This window comes from Sinocyclocheilus rhinocerous, unplaced genomic scaffold (genome assembly GCF_001515625.1).
Source record: "Sinocyclocheilus rhinocerous isolate Xijiao unplaced genomic scaffold, SAMN03320098_v1.1 scaffold878, whole genome shotgun sequence".
NCBI lineage: Eukaryota > Metazoa > Chordata > Actinopteri > Cypriniformes > Cyprinidae > Sinocyclocheilus > Sinocyclocheilus rhinocerous.
In genome coordinates, this window is record NW_015664312.1 from 896,593 (window position 1) to 910,451 (window position 13,859).

Sequence of the window (13,859 nt, forward strand, 5' to 3'; positions counted from 1 at the left end):
GGGGAAACAGTGTCACTGTTTCTTTCAATTAGAATTACAAATTCAAATTCTACTGTGAAGCGGCTCCAGTGTGTGTTTGTTATTTGCATCTGACCTCAATGGACAGAATGGAAGAAATTAACCGCTTCAAAGAAGTGCTATTCTGAAAGTGTTCACCAGTCTGAGCGAACTTTTCCCAAATATTTGCTTTGGCTAGCTGTTTTGAACTTCTGAAATAGACTTTTGGCTCGATTTTGTTAGAAATTACATCACACAGGTTCATTCTTCGATTTCACTTGAAGCATATCAGGCCCTTAAAGGGATAGTTCACCCAAAAATTGTACTTTGGAATGCAGTGAAATGCACACAAGTTTGCAATCCCGGTCCACAGCATTCATATGAATATGATTGTAAGTCAGTGTAACAAAAGTATAGTGTGACCACCCCTTAAACTGCAAAAATGGCTTGTTGCATAGTCTGTGATTTTGCAAAGGCAAAAAGGTAACGCATGAATATGTTAACAAGCCACATGTATACAACGTCTATTCAGTAAGCATTGCTACTTATTTCACATGCTAAAATATAAGTCAATCATAACAAAAGATTGTTACATAGTTGAAAAATCATGAATTTTTTGGGTGCAAAAAACCTTGACTAGCATAAGTAGACCTTAAAGGGATAGTTCACCCAAAAAGAAAATTTGATGTTTATCTGCTTACCCCCAGGGCATCCAAGATGTAGGTGACTTTGTTTCTTCAGTAGAACACATATGAGAGTAAAAAAAACATGCACAGACAAATCCAAATTAAACCCTGCGGCTCGTGATGACACATTGATGTCCTAAGACACGAAACGATCGGTTTGTGCCAGAAACCGAACAGTATTTATATAAGTAAGTACCATTTTGATTAGCCGTCGTACCTACAATGTTTGTGCACTGTGTAAACAATGAGTGACGTATACGCGCGAGAGATCACTTCCGGCGCTTGCGTAAACTACGCCAGAGCGCGTACACACCTAACCCTAACCATGCCGTGCGCGCGCCCAAAGACAGTTGGACATAGTGTTGTATTAGATTTTTGCAGTTTAAGGGGTGGTCACACTATACTTTTGTTACATTGACTTACAATCATATTCATATGAATGCTGTGGACCGGGATTGCAAACTTGTGTGCATTTCACTGCATTCCAAAGTACAATTTTGGTGAAATACGACATGCAAATTTTAATCACGTGTGACCAACAGAGGATTGATACGTCATGGTGTGACCTCTTAGCTGAATTAAAAGAACGCAACTTTAAATCTGCTGCAGTGTTGCAGCAAAGTAGAATAGGTTGCGTACTTTTACATTTTGGATGTGTTATACGTTCAATTAAGTTTTATTTTTTATTTTTTTTATTCAAAACTTACCATGCTAACCATCTGGAATCTCAGTTTTGTTGTTCTTGGGATGGCTGTTGTTGTCACAGGCCTGACTCATGAATATGCTGCAGCAGTTTTGGATGCACATCCACCTTCTGCACGCAGCAGTGATGCATCTCAGTGCTTCACTGCAGCAACTGATTTTTGAAATGCACTGACTCACAGTGGAGGAGGATTAATGCCTCAGAATACTAACAAGATGATTGTTGCTCTGTTGTGTCACAGGTTTAGACTCAGGAAGAAGACCTGGAAGAACCCAGGCACAGTGTTTCTGGATTATCACGTCTATGAGGAGGACATCAACATCTCCAGCAACTGGGAGGTGTTCCTAGAAGTCCTTGAAGGTGAAGACTGTGGCCATCATAGTTGCCATAAATATTCTAGTTCAGTTGCCCATATATTTTTTCATTCATTGATTTCCTTGATTGTAGAATCAGAGCGGATGAAGTCCATGTCCCAGTTGGCGGTTCTGACCCGTCGCTGGTGCCCAGCCCAGATGAAGCTGGAGGCCTTCCGGGAGGTGGTGCTGGAGAGCAGCAGTGTAGAGGAGCTCAAGGAGAAGGTCTGTGGAATATGAAATGCTGCTGATGAATACTAAGAATTCCCAAACTTGTTTTTATCTTCAATTGAGTGCTAATTCTGTTCCCTCAGCTCAGTGAATTGAGTGGAATTCCTCTTGAAAACTTGGAGTTTGCCAAGGTACGGCAGTCTTTGCGTTTCACATTTGGTTGAGCTTCAGATGCCCTTCCTGCAGTGCTTCAGATCTGATTCTCTTGTTTCTCCTACAGGGACGAGGAACTTTTCCTTGTGACATTTCAGTGTTGGAGATCCATCAGGATTTAGATTGGAATCCTAAAGTCTCCACCCTCAATGTCTGGCCACTCTACATCTGTGATGATGGCGCCGTGATCTTCTACAGGTAAAGCCTCTTCCTTTCATATATAAAGTTGATTACTAGTTTTTTAATTAGCTAAGTACGGAAATTGTATTTTGAGACATAATATGGGCATCAGTTTGAAGTGCAAAAAGACAGACTTTTGGAATCAACCAGTCAGTGAGTTGTCAAAGACTAGTTTAGCTAGTCCTATGAAATGGTTATATATAATACTATGATATATATTCTTATTTTTATTGAATTTAATTATTTCTTTCCTGTTTTAATAATGTATTTTTAATTGTTAAAAGATAATTGCTAATTTTCAATTAGCTTTGTATTGTTACAATGTTGGTAGTGTATGTAAATGAACAATGTGTAGTCCTTTTATTTATTTATTTATTTATTTTTTGTTACCCGCACCCAGATATCCCTGTTTATTTGTCAGCAAAAAGTCCTCAAAAAGCGTCATCCGGCTGTCTTGAAGCCCTGGTTAAAAAGCTTATAGAAAATCTGCCAGTTTTCTTTAAATAAGGACACCGGCCCTTGAGGACCTAGTTCGGAGACCCCTTATATAATTAGTTACTTTAATAAAACTACCTTTAATTTAAACATTAACATTGCTATTAAAGTGGAAGTGAAGCAGTCAGTCAAGTTTACATTATTTTGTAAACTGTTTTCCACTTTTATTAAAAAAATACACGATGAATGTAACCGTTTTAGAGAAAAAATGATGTTTTGCTATGGCTTTTGGAGCAAGGGTGCCACCATCTTGCAATACCACAGCGTGTGACGTCACAGGGTTGGTTTGCTCCGTTGGCCAGTTTAGTAATATAAGCATTTCTTTGCTTTTTGAACACAAATGTTTTTTTAACACACAAGCGTTTTTGGTTTTAACCATAATTTGGTTGAATATCCAACATCAAACTGTCTACATCACAAAGTTTTGATTGTGGTATCCCAAACATTGTTTTCATCACGCGAGGCACAGTGTGATGTAAACAAACAACGCTTCATACTATATCATTCATATCGCATCTTAGTGTTATGTCAGACCTTTCAGACATATTTGCATCACACTGACTCGTTCACCATTATTGGTATGTTACATATTTTATGTTCACCTGCAAATACAATAGGGACTATGCGCAACAGACTTCCGTATTCTGTTAACCGGGTTTCGTTGCTTCCGGTTCAAGTGTTTTACAAATGCTTCGTTAAATATGAAGCAGTTTTACTAAAGAAGATGCCTTCAAAGTAGATACATCACATATGCAGACTGATATGTAAAAGTTTTTTATTTTTATTCTTTTCACTAACATTTAGATATAAAAATTGAATAAAACCTCAACCATAAAAACAGCTAGCTAGTTTAACGGATTATCTTAAAAGTCCATAGATATCGCTATTATTTATTATGACTGTTAGCACGTTCTCTGACAAGCGATGAGACCTGTTTTCCGGGTTTGGTCAGGTGACGTTCGACACATATACCCTATTAGTTTAGCTGCTGTTAACATGACACTAAAACTAACCACCTATCTGAAGGATCGGGCTAGTGCTGCTTCCTCAAGAATGTTCATCATTCTCACGTGTTTTAAGCCTTGCCAGTTTAAACATTAAAGTGTTTTAAGCCATTCAAACGCAAGACAGAGCGAAAGAGATTTCAATGCGGCACTCGCGCGCTGTGATAGATCGTTTCTGTGTGCACGCATGCAAAAAGCCGCTCAGACAGCACGCAAGGACCAAATTGAGTTCTCTTTCACATCTTCTTGAGCAAATGCACACAACTTCTTCTACCCGTAACGGTATTACTTAGGGCTGGGAAAATAAACCGTTGCATCGAGAATCGAGAAATGATTCAGCATCGATTCTGAGATTTTCCGAATGCATCGCGATTCTTTCTTGAATCGATTCTGAGCTTAGTTTTGAACAGCAGATGGCACTGCATGCTTTACAAACGGCCGTACTCTGCTTGTTTCCAAAACCTTACACACACTTGAACCTAAAATAATCATTCATAAAATTCGAAAAAGTTGAAGCGAATTACAAAGGTGTTCACAGTGGCTGTGTTTACATTAAAGGCAGGGTATGTGATTTTTCAAAAACACTTTAGATGATTTATCGTCCCAGCCCTAGTATTACTGCTCGGTCCCTTCGCTGCATTGGCTCATGCATAAGCAACTGGACTTATTATGGGCTCAAGAGTCCTTTCAAGTTTGTCTTCCTTCATTTCAAAACAAGCATGTGTTCAAAAAGTAAAGAAATGCTTATATTACTTCACTGGCCAACGGAGCAAACCAACCCTGTGACGTCACACACTGTGGAATTGCAACATGGCGGCGCCCTTGTTCCAAAAGCTATAACAAAACATCCTTTTTTCTTTAAAATGATTACAATAAGCGTGTTTGTTGTGTACTTTTTAATTAAAGTAAATATCAATTTACTAAATAATGTAAACTTGACTGACTGCTTCACTTTCACTTTAAAGATAAAAGAATAAACCGACTAGTCGTCTTAATCAGTATTTCACTAGTTGCTTGTTGGTCATTTAGTCAACCATGCATTCAATAGAGTTTATTTTCTGCGCCCATCTCTGCAGGGACAGCACCGAGGAGCTCATGGAGCTGTCTGAGGAGGAGCGCAATGAACTGATGAAGAAGGAGAGCAGCCGCCTTCTGAAGACGGGCCACCGGGTCAGCTACTCCCCCCGCAAAGAAAAGGCCCTCAAAATTTACTTAGACGGAGGGCCCACCAAAGACCCTGGACAGGACTGAGAGGGGGAGGAAACTATCCTTCCCTATTTTCTATCTGGCCTGCCCGCTGCAGTGTAGCACTGCCTCGCCAGCGACCCTGGCGTTTGGGCCCCACGTTGAATCAACGTCACCAGTGCTGTCCAGCTGACGCTCTCTTCTTTGAGCTCCAGAACGCATAGTGTGGCTCCGAGTACAATTGTGCACCATAGTTTATTGTACTGTAAAGTTTAAAGGGAAGTGCAAAAGCTGTTTCAAGTTCAATATCATTCAGATAAATCAATTTAATAATACAGAGATGGGTGCACTCGTTAGAGAAAAGGGGGCAGTTTGGGAGATATTTTATCGCCCTCTTAATTTCTTTCATCTGTTTGCACTCTCAGTGCACCATCTCCATTGATTTTCGTCCCGTCGTTCTGCATTTGCTGTTTTTCCATCACTCTCTGATTTTGAGATGCAATCAAACGTATCAAATTCTCACGTTCATAACGTCCATCATCCCGAGTCTTTTCAGCACTCGAGCACAGCGCGTAACGTATCCAGCCACCTCCAAATGCCCGCATCTTCCATTGCATAGAGCTCTTCAATCGACTCCAGTCATAGTGACACTTTCAATTGAAATTTTGGGTATGATGCTCACACTTGAATATTGGGATATCTCTGCTTTTGTTTATTTAACACATAGTTGTGAAATTAAATGCTTCTTTTCTGGCTGAAGAGGTTCTATTCTTGCAATTCATGCTTCCTTTTGTGTGTGGGTGTCGCCCACCGACTGCTGAAGCTCCACCCACTTTATAGGGAGCCCCGCCTCCTCTCACTACACTTCCTACTGGGGCTTTTGACACTGGTACATATGAATTTGCAAGGCTTTAAGAGTAGGGCGATATGAATCAAGTAGTGTGCTTTGTTCACCCGATTCATTTTTTTGTTGTTTTTTTCTTGTAAATTATTTCACTACAGACTGATGACGACGAAGTTAGGTCTTGTGAGTGACTTTTAATGGCACGTGTTTCAATTTTTTTTATCTGTACTCGGCGTTTCTTTTTTCCATTTAGACATGTCTTGTGTTTCTTTTTCATTTTTTGTTTTTATTTCTGCACAATGTGAACAGAGCCTGTTGGTTCAGATGTGGTGTGTGGAAATGCTTCTCGCTGCTGTTTTCGCGTAGCTGGAAAGCAGAGGGTGCAGACGCCCCACTGAATGAGCGGCAGTGTCAGAGCTCGACTGAACCGCTGCAGGTTTCTGGGCTTCTAATGCTGCCACAAGCCGTTCTCAGTAGACTTGCCAATACTGAAATAAAAAGCAACAATCAGTCTCTGTCTGCCTGCTTCCAGGTCGACGTATATGAAGAGCTCATATTTTAAGGAAGAATATGATGTGTTATTTTATGGGGTCATAAAAGGAATCAAGTTTTGCTTTATTTTATGAAATTATACTAGAAATTTTTTGTTTTTATTTCTGCACAATGTGAACGGAGCCTGTTGGTTCAGATGTGGTGTGTGTGGAAATGCTTCTCGCTGCTGTTTTCGCGTAGCTGGAAAGCAGAGGGTGCAGACGCCCCACTGAATGAGCGGCAGTGTCAGAGCTCGACTGAACCGCTGCAGGTTTCTGGGCTTCTAATGCTGCCACAAGCCGTTCTCAGTAGACTTGCCAATACTGAAATAAAAAGCAACAATCAGTCTCTGTCTGCCTGCTTCCAGGTCGACGTATATGAAGAGCTCATATTTTAAGGAAGAATATGATGTGTTATTTTATGGGGTCATAAAAGGAATCAAGTTTTGCTTTATTTTATGAAATTATACTAGAAATTATATAAAATACTGTTAGCATACTATAACCTACAAAACAGCATCTATTTAAATTAGTGATAGTTCACACAAAAATGAAAATTGTCATTTACTCACCCTCAAGTTGTTCCAAACATGTAAGAGTTTTTCTTCTGTTGAACGTAAAGGAATATTTTTTTGAAGAATGTTGGTAACCAAAGAGTTGATGGTAGTCATAGACTTACATAGTATTAAAAAAAAATTTGGAACAACTTGAGGGTGAATAAATTATGACAAAATAAAAATTTTGGAAAATAGTAATTTCACATGTGAAGGTGGTGTTTGCGTAGTTTTAAGATGTGGTCACATTAGCGGCATTTCATGCAAAAAAACGCCCATTGTCTGTTGTTACTTTGAAACTAAGTGGCTTTTGTTGGTCAACGTGGCAAATACACACGACCAACTTGAACTCGTCCCAAAATCTGCAAGGGGAAATCTTTGCCCTTTTGTGAAATTCCCAATGGCATGGATGGATTCCTATTGAAATGACTGCATTTGACCTGTGAGAATTCACCAAATTACATTAAATGTGGCTGCACTTTTAAGATGGATGTCACATTAGCAACATTTTGGTGAAATTTCGTGGGTAAAAAAATGTCTGTTGTCAATAGTGTAGCCATTTATGAAGCACAGCTCACACAGTAATCATTTTCAGACCAAGCCACATTTTTTATTGGTCAACACAGCAAATTCACATGACCAACTTGAACGCATTGTGAAATCTGCATGGGGAAATCTTTTGCTCTCATGTGAAATTTGCACAGATTTTGCCAAACAATGATAAAAGTGACCACACCCAAAAAAACTAAAAAAAAAAGTGTGGAAAAAAATTAATCGTCACTAATATAAGTGGATCTCAAGGGAAAAATTCAAAACTGTCATAAATGCATACTTTAGTTCAGATTATATATATATAAAAAAGATAACACATTCATGTTTTCCAACCTTTTATTTTCTGGAGCGAGTTTGTGTTTATTACTTGGGGAAATTACATGAGGTTTCTTGTATGGGTGCGTCACTTTGGCTGCTACACTAAACTAAGATGGATTGGCTCTCAACAGTTTTCCTCTTTATGTTTTTTCTGCCTGACATATTCTTAAAGCATTAATACTGTACATTAATAATAAGTGCTTCTTTCCAGTGCTCAAAACCCACAGTTGAGCTTCAACACCCGAGGGCTGTTCACACTGACAATGAATTTGATCTGCTGGATGCCCAAATATTACTGCTGGGCTGCCTAACAAAGAATCAGAAAATCTGATCACAAATCCAATTAAACAAATCATCATTGCAGGGAATGTGGTCATCTTGGCTACATTATCTCACATGTGACCATTGCCTTCACACTCACTGAAGTTCTACTTTTTTCAGTTTTGTCGTGTCATTTGACGCCCCCAACCATTGCCATCACTCTTGTCGCCTCAAATCACCAACTTTCTTCGTAACTGTATGACTTCCAGGCAGCTTGATGCTTTCAAATCGCTGTCAGTGTGAACGGTCTTTAGATTCAGGCCTTCAGTGAATCTCTTCTGCTGCACAGCTTCACAGCTGCATTTTAGAGGCTGTTTGGGTGATTATAATGAAGGCGTTTCCTACAAAGCTTTGGAGTGACGATGAAGCGTTCCTGTCTGTTTCAGCAGCTTCTCTTCATCTGTCTGTCAAACAGGCTGAGTCTCACTAGACGATGTAGTCGATCTCAGAGTAGAGGGTATCGGCGAGCTCCTCCTCGCTGGAGTTCTGACTCTTCAGGCACAGTGCACCTCGTCTGATAAAGAGAGAGTGACCATAATTTCATATCGGTATTTCATATATTATTTCATGAAGTCAAGGCTGATCACCAAGGCTGCATTTATTTGATCAAAAATACAGAGCAAAACTCCAGTAATACAGTAACATGCAAAATATTTGAAATGTAGTCCTGTGATGGCAAAGCTGAATTTTCAGCATCATTACTGCAGTCTTCAGTGTCGCATGATCCTTCAGAAATCATTCTAATACAATGATTTGCAGCTCAAGAAACATATATTATGAAAGTTTTTGCTGCCTAATATTTTTGTGGAAACTGTGATACATTTTTTCAGGATTCTTTGATGAATAGAAAGTTCAGAAGAACAGCATTTATGTGAATTACAATCATTTGTAACATTATAAATGCCTTTAATGTCACTCTTTATCAGATTAATGCAACCTTGTTGAACAGAAGTATTCATTTCTTAAAAAAAACTTACTGACCCCAAACTTTTTTGAACAGTAGTGTATACATTTTTTTTTTTCTTTCTGAAATAGTGCATATAAAACAAGTTGATCACTAAAAACTACAGAGTTTGGCTATGAAGTTATTGTCATTGGGTCATTTTAGGCTGATATGTGCATTATACGTATTTAATATACAATAAATCAGCATATTAGAATGATTTCTGAAGGATCATGTGACACTGAAGACTGGAGCAATGATGCTGGAAATTCAGCTTTGCCCTCACAGGAATAAATTACATTTTAAAATACATTAAAATAGAAACAGTTCTTTCAAATACTAATAATATTTCACAATATTACTGTTTTACTGTATTTTTAAACAGATAAATGGTGAAAAAAAAACTTGATTCAAGCTTTTGACTGGCAGTGTATAAATATGAATATATTATATTTAAATATATACGTCTTTATGTCATGTTAAGTGAAAACATTTCTACCCAAGATGTTGGCACTGCAGGTCACCGGCACATGGGCAGTGCTCTTGTGGACCATCCGCCTTCAAATCCCACGACAGCAGCTCCATCAGGTGATTGGCTGAAATGATACAGCGCTCGCGTTCTATTGGCTTAGAGCTGCACACTGGGAACAGCAGGGCTGAAAATTGAAAGCAAGTAGTTAACAATCTGCATTATCCAGCAGGTGCAGATCAAGATGTTAAACAGAAAGCATAATAATCATATAATGCAAATGCTCATACCTTTATGGTAGGCACAGCAGAACTCCTCCTTACAATCACTCTGGTACTGACAGATGGTTCCTGCATCCCCCTTTGTGCCGTTTGCACACTGACCCCACACACACAGCTGTCCCACACAGCATTCCTCATCATTGGTACACGTCTGAAGGAGATACAGGACATAAAAAGTCTTGAGACAGCGATTCAACTCAAAATATTTCAGCATACATATTTCATGCATATACTGAATCAAACAATTCAGTCTTTCAGGACATTGATGCACAGGTTGTCCTGCAGCTATGCATCTCTGGAAAACTGACGGAAGGAGTTACTTGAGTGTTTACTCTAATCACACGTTCTTCAGAAAAAAAAATTATCAAAGTAATATCTAAACAGTAAATTTAAGACTAAACTTAACTAGTCTTAGCCTGTACAAACATTAGCGCCAGGGTGTTGCTAAATTGTTCTGAGTAAGAATAAAAATCGTTAGGAATGTAATGATTCTGATTCCATTAATGATTCATTCATTTCTGAGGAAGCACAGTAATGCACTTGCTGCCATCAGCATTGTGTTACAAACAATGAGATAATTTTAGATTTCAACAGAACAGATCTCAGAAATATAAAACAATTCTCGTAAAAGATCATTACAAAGACACAATGAATAACTTGTGGTTCAGTATGTGAATCCTGTTGGTTAACTGCACTGGCTGACTCATAATCGTTTATGATTCACTAAAATGAACTAGATCATAATTCATTTATTCTGTAATTAGACTCTACTGATTCACTCAAAAACACTGGCTCATGGGAGTCATTCATTCAGAAACTGGACTCTACTGGTTGCGCTATATGCAGTTGGTTCACTAAATAGTGAGCATGCTATTGATTCACTAAAAAGGTACTGGCTCACACGAGTCATCCGTTCAGGAATCTGACTCCACTTGTTGTGATTGCAACTGTGTGCTATTGAAACATTAAAATGGCTAATAAGAGTCATTAGTTTGAGAATCAGACTCCTCCACTCGTTGCACTGAATGTTATTGATTCACTAAAAAGAAGCAACTCACAAGAGTCATTCGGTAGCGAATCAAACTCTGTGGGTTACACTGTATGCTATAAATTTACTAAAAAGAACTGATTCATAAGAGTCATTTCTTAGGGAATCAAACTCCACAGGTTGTGCTTTATGCTACTAATCAGAACTGACTCATAAGAATCATCCGTTCAAGAATCTGACTCCTCTGAACATGCTGCATGTTCACCAAAAAGAACCAGTAAATAAGGGTTATTCTGTCTCACAAGAGTCCATCTTTAATATCTCGTGTCACTGATGTCAGTGTAAGCCTTCAATGTATTTTTTTTCACCCTTTTATCATCTGCCAAAAGAAAATCTTAGAAAACTATTAGCACAATGTTTCATACATATACTCTAAAAAATGCTGGGTTGTTTCAACCCAACTTTGGGTCAAATATGGACTAACCCAACCATTGGGTTAAATTTTTACATTCAATTTTTAACCCAAAAGTTGGGTTAGTCCATATTTGACCCAAAGTTGGGTTGAAACAACCCAGCATTTTTTAGAGTATATGGTTAGGTTTGTTCATTGCCGAGCCAGGAAAAGGCTTTTTTTAACAAGCGCAAACAGTTTGTTTTGGTTGGGTGTTAGAATCTGCTTCAACAATATCCTGAAAGAGTAATGCACATCTGTATTCTGCTTAGTTGGCTCCCCTACTTCCTGTGCCTCAAAGTGAACTCAGTGTGTCCTATCTGGGACTGGAGAAGCTGCTCATATTTAGCAATCTGCGCACTTTGATGTGAAACCCAAAGGAGAAACGCTTCGGCATATCTGATTCCAGGTGCACTCGTCCCGCAATGCAGTCACAATGCAGGCTCAGTTGCATCATTTTATTGGAAAGCCACATTGCTGAGTATTATATTTGTGCAGAGACCCAGAGAAACCAGAAAGTCATGAGCAAATCGAAATAATTCGAGACTAGGCTGAATACCTAACATGTAATAAGCAAACTAGATGATCTTTTACTGATAGTAGCAGAGGTTAAGTGTACCTAGAAATGTGCCTGGTCTGTGAAATTTGAAACCGCTTACCGCATCAGTGTGCTTGCAGGGCAGACACTTTGAGCTCTGTGTTTTGTAGAGACAGTAGCTGCCCTTCTCACAGTCTTCATCAATGATACACTCCTGAGAGACAGAAGGAAATCATTTAAAACCGAACAGATCAAGCAACATGTGAACTAAAATAAAGAGTCATAATCCATAATATATGTGAGAAACTAATCAACAGCAGAGCTGTGCTTCACCACAGAGTTAAAACAAGATTCACAGGAGGATATGAGGTGACGTGACATGTGGCCAAGTATGGTTACCCATACTAGGAATTAGTGCTCTGCGTTTAACCCATCCTAAGTGCACACACACAGCAGTGAACACACACCCGGAGCAGTGTGCATATGATCGGTGCATAGGTGTATTTGTCTACACCCCCACATTTAAGCTGATGTTTTAAGTGTTGGGCAAAAAGCTTTTTTTCCCTTAAAGGTGGGGTAAGCGATTTCTGGTAGCCAATGTTGACATTTGAAATCACCAAAACAAACACGCCCCAACCCCAAAAGGGTCTCGCCCCTATTTTGATAGCTCCGCCCCACACATCATCATGAGTAGACACGCCCCTTACTGCTGATTGGCTACAAGTTTGTTTTGCTAGTCGGCCCGAATCAGTTTTCTAAAGCGTTTTTGAAAAATCGCTTACCCCACCTTTAATGCTCCATTTGACTCCTTTTTCATCCTGGTTCATAAATATTTAACAGAGAAAAAGGCATCCCTTCCATTATCTTTAGAAAACACAAATTAGTGATTTAAACACATTTAATACTGTACAATCGCTGCAATTATATTATTATAAATCTGACTTACAGGGATATTTCACATTCATCATTTACTCACCCTCATGTCATTCCAAACCTGTATGTATGACTTCCTTTCTTTTGCAGAACACAAGATATATTTGAAGAATTTTGGTAACCAAACCATTCTGGGTTACTATTGACTTCCATTATGTAGAAGAAGAAAAAAACACACTGAGATTGTTGCAAATTATTTCTCAAATAATCTTCTTTTATGTTCCACTGGAGAAAAAAAGACATGAAATTACATGAGGGTGAGTAAATAATGACAGAATATGAATTTTTAGGAGAACTATCCCTTTAAGGACCAAATGTGACTTTAGTCCATGTTTATTAGGTTGTCTATAGGCTAGTGAACTTCTAAATGTTTTTTTTTTTTTTTTTTTGCAAATATACACATTTAAAATGGAAAAGCATCTCTGGAAAAAAACAGACCAAAATATTGACATCTCATCCTGCACTACACAGATTTTTGTCCAATTAAATGCCGTCTAGAACAAATGTCCCTCCCTCTTATACCACCTGCAACTGACTAGCAAATCATGGTTCATGTGATCTAAAGTCTATTAGCTATCTATTAGCTATTTTGAAATGGGAGGATAAGCCTTTCAATATGTCCTCTTGAACTTTCTGATTCAACAGAAAAATACATCAATACAGGAAGGAAAACAGTACTTATGGGCTCATGAAAATACTTGATTCATACTTCTGACTTATTTTTTTAAGCTGCTCATTCTCAGATCACTCAGCCAAGTATGTAAGACATTTTAACCCTATAAAGCCAACTGTATCATATTTGATATGCACATTTTTAAGGTTCCTAAATGATCAACGTGATCAAAACTATGCTGGAAAACTGTCTGGTTTATAGTTTATACTCTCAGGAGGTGGCACACATGTCTTTTTATTGTGAAATCTTCAATGATTTTCATAAAGTAAATGTAAGAATAATTTTTATATTGTTAGTAATATTTCTAGATGATCCCTTACTCGACTGATCAACTTGATATAAATATCAGCAACTGCACCAAAATAGAATTTTCTTTTTATTTATAAAAATGAGGTGTTGCTTCCTCCTTGAGTATGTGCATATAATAAATATGAAACTCAACAACAAAAAAAACGAATGCAAACTTTTTTCTTTTTA

At 38.3% G+C, this 13,859-nt stretch overlaps 2 protein-coding genes across 5 annotated transcripts in view; one reads left to right on the forward strand and one right to left on the reverse strand.

Annotated features, from left to right (window-relative positions):
* usp47 (ubiquitin specific peptidase 47) overlaps positions 1 to 6,709 on the forward strand; it is a 44,582-nt gene extending 37,873 nt beyond the window's left edge. For 3 of the 4 annotated variants that reach the window (XM_016540816.1, XM_016540815.1, XM_016540817.1), the window contains 5 exons: positions 1,628 to 1,746; positions 1,834 to 1,964; positions 2,054 to 2,101; positions 2,191 to 2,321; positions 4,879 to 6,343. In XM_016540816.1, the coding sequence (XP_016396302.1) occupies positions 1,628 to 1,746; positions 1,834 to 1,964; positions 2,054 to 2,101; positions 2,191 to 2,321; positions 4,879 to 5,053 (604 nt within the window). In that variant the 3' untranslated portion in view covers positions 5,054 to 6,343. Of the gene's footprint in view, positions 1 to 1,627; positions 1,747 to 1,833; positions 1,965 to 2,053; positions 2,102 to 2,190; positions 2,322 to 4,878; positions 6,344 to 6,506 lie in introns of those variants that run through there. The other variant, XR_001638653.1, reaches the window with a different exon arrangement.
* A 354-nt stretch (positions 6,710 to 7,063) lies between these two features.
* The window catches only part of dkk3a (dickkopf WNT signaling pathway inhibitor 3a), an 11,846-nt gene continuing 5,050 nt past the window's right edge, over positions 7,064 to 13,859 (reverse strand). The window contains exons 4-7 of the mRNA XM_016540831.1: positions 11,898 to 11,990; positions 9,809 to 9,950; positions 9,549 to 9,705; positions 7,064 to 8,620 (exon numbers count right to left, since the gene is read on the reverse strand). Of these exons, the coding sequence (XP_016396317.1) occupies positions 8,533 to 8,620; positions 9,549 to 9,705; positions 9,809 to 9,950; positions 11,898 to 11,990 (480 nt within the window). The 3' untranslated portion in view covers positions 7,064 to 8,532. The remainder of the gene's footprint in view (positions 8,621 to 9,548; positions 9,706 to 9,808; positions 9,951 to 11,897; positions 11,991 to 13,859) is intronic.